The following is a 6,000-nucleotide window of genomic DNA, read 5'->3' on the forward strand; positions in this document are numbered from 1 at the left end:
GCTTTCATTAGACGAAAAAAAAAAAAATTATTATTTTTTTTTTTAAATAATCAACAATTTTAGGAACCAGTAAAAAAACAAATCTGTTTGTGTGTTGTGCTGGTGCAGGTCATAAACGTGGACGATGATGGTAACGAACTGGGCTCCGGTCTGATGGAACTGACAGAGGAAGAGCTAATACTGCACACGCGCAAGCGTGATGCCGTCAAATGGCCCTACCTCTGCCTGCGCCGCTACGGCTACGACTCCAACCTCTTCTCCTTCGAGAGCGGCCGGCGCTGCCAAACAGGCCAGGGTAGGTCTTTTTCTCCAACTTATACACAACAGAAATTATATACATAAAGCAATTTTATGTATATAAAAAAACCTGTTCCAGAGCGCTCTTGAACTCAGACTGGGGCAACAGTTTGTCTTTGAGCAGGACAACAACAAATACACAGCCAAGTTATCAAAGAGGATGCTTCAGGATAAGTCTGTGAATGTCCTTGAGTGTCCCAGCCAGAGTTCAGACTTGAATCCGATTGAACATGTCTGGAGAGAGTTTAAAATGGCTCTGCACAAACGCTTCCCATCCAACCTGATGGTGCTTGAGAGGTGCTGCAAAGAGGAACTGGCCAAACTGGTCAAGGAAAAGGTGTGCCAAGCTTCTGGCATCATATTCAATTAGACTAGAGGCTGTAATTGCTGCATTGACAAAGTATTGAGCAAAGTATTTCTGCATAAAAGGTGCATTGACAAAGTATTTAGCAAAGGTTGTGAAATAAATATACATGTGATCTCTCTTTTTTTTTTTTTTCTATTTTTAATAAAATAATGTAAAATGTAATGGGCTGTGAATACTTTTTGGATGAACAGTGTGTGTGTGTCTGTGTGTGTGTGTGTGTGTGTGTGTGTGTGTGTGTATATATATATATAATTTTGTCATAAAAAAAAATCAGATAGCATTTGTTTATCTTAATGTTTTAGGTTATTATTTATTTGAGCTATTTTCTTCTTTTGCATTGATGTCTGAGTTGGATTCTTTTACTTTGCAGTATTCAGCATTTGCAATGCAATCTCGTAGCAATCTTGCTCTTATTTCCACTTATTTTTATCGGGTATTAGCCCAGTTATGAATTTCCCCAGTCTTCTTTGAGGCCTTCGCAACATGAACAGATAACATCTGCAGTCATTCACCATTGTTAACATCACCCTTTACACTTTAACTCCATGCTGACCAAAGGATGTGGTTGCTGTGTAGACTGGTGGCTGGTAAGTCAGGCCTATCCCACTGGGAAGATCATCTTTCAATTGCGTTTCCCTTCCAGACACAATATTGCGGCATATGAGCGTAGTATTGCTGTCCTCAGTAGACCAGATCGGAAGTGTCCCTCCGCCCCCCTCCCTGTGTGTGGACATGTGTCTCCCCTCATTTAGTTTGGTAGAAACTGTGCACCGTATAGTGTTGGAGTATGCGTGTATGTTGCTATTTGAGTTTTGGTTTTGTCCTACTTTTTTTTTTATTCAACCTTGATGTTTGTGGGATGATTAGTAGGTGTGAATTCTTCTTCTTCTCTCACTTCATAGGTATCTTTGCCTTTAAGTGTGCCCGGGCTGAGGAGATCTTTAACATGCTGCAGGACATCATGCACAACAACAGTATCAGTGTGGTGGAGGAGCCAGTGCTGGAACCCAATCCTGGTCCCACGGACACTGAGGTCCCCCGCACACCACATACTCCAACCCCTACCAGTAAGACATCAGCTGCACCGCCACACAACTATACAATACTCCATCCATTTTCAGTTGTGAGCTCCGACTGAACTTGCCCATTACAGTTAATATTACACCAAGCACTAGTTCAATAGACACGTTTGACCATTCTGAATTGTTAAATTGGGTTGTGAACATCAGCAAAAAAAACTGAGGAGTGGAAGGAAAGGTGGAGGGCAGTTGGGGGAAAAAGTGCTGTGGTTTTTAGGGCTGCTGCTAACGATTATTTTAATAATCGATTAATCTGTCAATTGTTTTATTTATTTAATCAGAGAATGACAAGGTTGCTTTGACCAAAAACTTTGACAGCTATAATTTTATTTTCAAATACCCATCACCCTTAGTGAGCAGTGGGCAGCCATTGAAGGTGCCCGGGGAGCAGTGTGTGGGGACGATACTTTGCTTAGTGGCACCTCAGTAGCACCTTGGTCAGCAGAGTCAGCTTCCTAAGCCGCTAGGCCACCACTTCCCCTTTTTATGATTAAAGACCACTGGGGCCAAATTTTGTCCTGGCTCTCCCTTTAGCATATCTGCCTTCATGTCTTGCGTATTTTCTTCCCTTGATTCTTTTAGCTCCTGGCTACTCTGTGCCCTCTGTACCCAATGGCATTGGGCGTTACCCTTCATTTGGCGATGCTTCTTCACGGCCCTCAAGTCGGCATCCATCTGTTGGTAGTGCCCGTCTGCCCTCTGTGGGTGAGGAGTCCACACACCCTCTTCTGGTGGCTGATGAAACGGTGAGAGGCTGACAGTTTGACTGTGTGATCTCTGTAATGAAACAATGTTTTTCTGCCACCTCGAGTTGAATACAACGTTCATATTCCATATCTGAGCAGTTTAAAAGTAGTTATACTTATCCTCTGTGTGTATTGGAAAGTATGCTCTTCAGTTATGGTTGAAGTTGGTAACATGATTGAAGATATGATTTAAAATGTTAAAAATGATCTAATTCCATGTTTTGTTCCTGTTCTGTTTTCTTGATTGATTTCACAGGTACACACTTACGTGAACACATCTGGTGTTCAAGAGGACCGACGCAGTCGTGGCAGCATCCACGCCCCCCTGGACCTGCGGTTATCCAATCCGGAGAGCGCCGTCCCGGCTTCGCCCAGTGACTCATCAGAGGGGCGGGTTCTGCTGGAACCTACAAGTGTAAAGTTTGTGCTGGCTCCCACCCCCGTACAGCGGCAGAGGCAACGCGAAGCCGTCGAGCGAGAATCTGCAGGATCGGAGGTTAACACTGAGCCCAGTGGGGCCCTCAATGGATGTTTGGCCCCCTCGGGCCCCTCCCCAGATTGTGACACTGGCTACGATAGTGATGAACGCAAAGAGACAACAGCAACATTGTCAGGTGCTAAAGCAGCGTTCGAGCATCACAATGGTACGAACCTGGCCCCCGATTTGGCCCCTGCTCCAGCTCCTAGACGTTCCCGGCCCCCCATCCCTACTCCCGACACCCAGAATGCAAACAACTCTGCCCAGCGACGGACGGCCCTCCTCAACTATGAAAACCTGCCGGTCTTGCCGCCTGTCTGGGAGATGCGGAAGCCCTACTCCGAGACAGAGGAGGAGGAAGAGGAGGCTTTTGCCCCAAAGACCCCATCGCTAAATGGCTACCACCACCATGCCCTCCACACGCCCCTTTTCCCCCACTTCCACCACGGCCTGGACCCCGCGCACAACTACGTCAACACAGAGAATGTAACCGTACCCCTAAGCGCACACAAAGTGGACTCCGCCCGGCCGCGGCGAGACTGTGGCTCCCAGGCCACCGTCTTTAACTTTGACCTCTGGCGTGTGGGGGTGCCCGAGTCCCCCAGGCAGCTTAACTATATCGAGGTGGAGATGGAGAAAGGCTCGGACTCCAGCGGGCCTCAGACGCCCAAAACCCCCACCACACCCCTCCCCCAGACACCCACGCGGCGGACTGAGGTGTACGCGGTCATAGACATTGAACGAACAGCTGCCATGTCCAGCTTGCAAAAAGCACTGCCACGCGATGACGGTACCTCCAGAAAAACACGACACAACAGTACTGACCTGCCGATGTGAGCCTGTAAAGCACTGTCTCGAGTTGCACCTTTTTATGTTTTGTAAAACCGAATGAAATCCTTGTTTCTGAAGGCAAATGGCTGCAGTTTGTTGTCTTAAAATTTCAGCCTTTAAACATTCAAAACTTTGTGGGGTTACACTGTGTACTGAAAGCTTATCTGAAAGGGAACAGAATAGACCAGGTACTTTTCACCGAACACTATTTTATGACCTTCATTTACTGAGATCTTTCATTTTGAAAGAGTGATGACACTTGTTTTACTCCCTGTGTACGTTCCTTTCCTGTTTTGCACCAAATGGTGGCTGAAAACAAACCTGGCAAAATTTCCTAATTATTTCTTGTGGTACGATTCTGTGCGGTCTTTTAATCAACCCAAATTTCCTTCACTCTACCTTTTTATAAATGTTCCCCCCTCTTTCTGTGAGTAAGGATCACATGGTACACTAGTCACTTTAGCCTGGTACACTACACGCCAAAGTAAGATACCCACAGAAGAAGCTGGAATTTGTATTACCTTTTATGCTGGCTGTACTAAAAGTACTCGAAATGACTGGGCATGTGTACTTTATAAATATATAGATATTTCAAGTAACTGCCCTTTTGAACACACACACCATTACCAACCTTACTGAAACACGCACCCACAGACACCCCAGGACCGTTGGTTTGAGTATGGTCAAGTGTCCTTAATGACATTCCTGATTATAAACAAAAGTGTTTACAATACTTACATAGGAGCCTGGATACTAGTATGTAATGTTTTTTTTGTATCATACTGTAAAAAGTATTATATGCTCTGATGCTCATTATATATATTTTTTTCTACCTACTTTTAGATAATGCGTAAATATAGGTATTGTATGAAAGTAGTTTAATAGAAATGTTTATTAAGCCAATAAAAGTTAAAGAAATGGAGATCATTTGCCAAATCCTTTTTAGATCAGTATGGTCTTTGAAAGATTTCAGTGTGTTTGGGGCTATCAGATTTTTTCCTATAGTTTTTATATTCCCAGACATCATAAAGGACTGTGCAGTGAATGGGTGGTTTCTTCATGGCGTTACGTGCCACAATAATGTATGGACATTTTATTGAAAGCAATTTTTGATATTTTCATTGTTCAGGTATTGATTATTTTACCAAAATGTTTGTATTTTTCAATGGAAGAAAAAACATTGTGTATTTTGTGATATTTACATCAAATACATATGCCATCAGTGCCAACACCCTATTTTTGTAGCATGGCAAAATAATTAAAAACAAAATCCTTTTGCTTTGTATGATTTTTTTTTTTTTTTTTTCTAAAGCTGGCTGTCCCAATCAGTGTTCCTTTAAGTGCCATTTATTTCACGGAAATATATAGCTTGTTTGGTCATTCAATAGATTCAGTAGTTTAGTCTATCTAATATAAATTCATTTTATCCATAATAGTAAAAGGTTTGGAATATTACAAGTGGTCAAAGAGATGATAATCATATTTTTATATCATCTATATATTTTTTATCCTCAATCATTACATTTTTAAAAAAATTTTATTTTCCCCTACATCTGCTGTTACTGGGATATGCCCCCAGCATCTGATGGGCCAGTTAAGAAATATCACTATATAAATTAGGTTAATCAGTTCATTCAAAAGACCAGCAGGTGGCCCCACTGAACTGTCACAAACTTTATGGCAATAGTGCAACTCTGGATGCATGTACAAAGTCTTATATAAATACAATAAAAGATGGTGAACAATTACAGACCGCTACGTTATGTATTCATATTGCCTTGTGTATAAGGAGCTCTGGGAGGTTGTGGTACATCTCAGTTTGAGTCAGCCTGCTTTGTATGTTGCTGTAACATCAGCAGTTTCTTTATCTTGACTGTTCGAGGTAAAGGCGTTCTGAGTCACCTTCTTCCACTGATAAGACCAAGGACAGAAGGTGGAATGTAACAGATTGAACAAATGACAGATAGGGAGAAAAGAAGCAGCCCTGGTGTCTGGGTCTGCATTACAAACTACAGTTTTGTTCTAGTTCAATATACATATATACAGTTGATTCCCTGCTGATTTTGTAAGTTTGCCCACTTACAAAGAAATTTCCAGTTTCTAATTTCAATAGAAGTTTTATTTGTACAATGAGGAACAGAACAATACGAATGTGTTAAAAAAATAGTTAGAAATCAACTGAAAATGAATGAAGTAAGCATT

General features: G+C 42.4%; 1 protein-coding gene across 2 annotated transcripts in view; it reads left to right on the forward strand.

The window, feature by feature from the left end:
• frs2a (fibroblast growth factor receptor substrate 2a) overlaps nucleotides 1–5,083 on the forward strand; it is a 30,724-nt gene extending 25,641 nt beyond the window's left edge. Inside the window, exons 2-6 of one of the 2 annotated variants that reach the window (XM_028954637.1) lie at nucleotides 109–295; nucleotides 1,223–1,251; nucleotides 1,567–1,731; nucleotides 2,326–2,489; nucleotides 2,746–5,083. In XM_028954637.1, coding sequence (XP_028810470.1) covers nucleotides 210–295; nucleotides 1,223–1,251; nucleotides 1,567–1,731; nucleotides 2,326–2,489; nucleotides 2,746–3,804 — 1,503 coding nt within the window. In that variant the 5' untranslated portion in view covers nucleotides 109–209 and the 3' untranslated portion in view covers nucleotides 3,805–5,083. The remainder of the gene's footprint in view (nucleotides 1–108; nucleotides 296–1,222; nucleotides 1,252–1,566; nucleotides 1,732–2,325; nucleotides 2,490–2,745) is intronic. The other variant, XM_028954636.1, reaches the window with a different exon arrangement.
• The last annotated feature ends 917 nt before the right edge of the window (nucleotides 5,084–6,000 follow it).

This window comes from Denticeps clupeoides, chromosome 15 (assembly GCF_900700375.1).
Source record: "Denticeps clupeoides chromosome 15, fDenClu1.1, whole genome shotgun sequence".
Classification (NCBI taxonomy): Eukaryota; Metazoa; Chordata; class Actinopteri; order Clupeiformes; family Denticipitidae; genus Denticeps; species Denticeps clupeoides.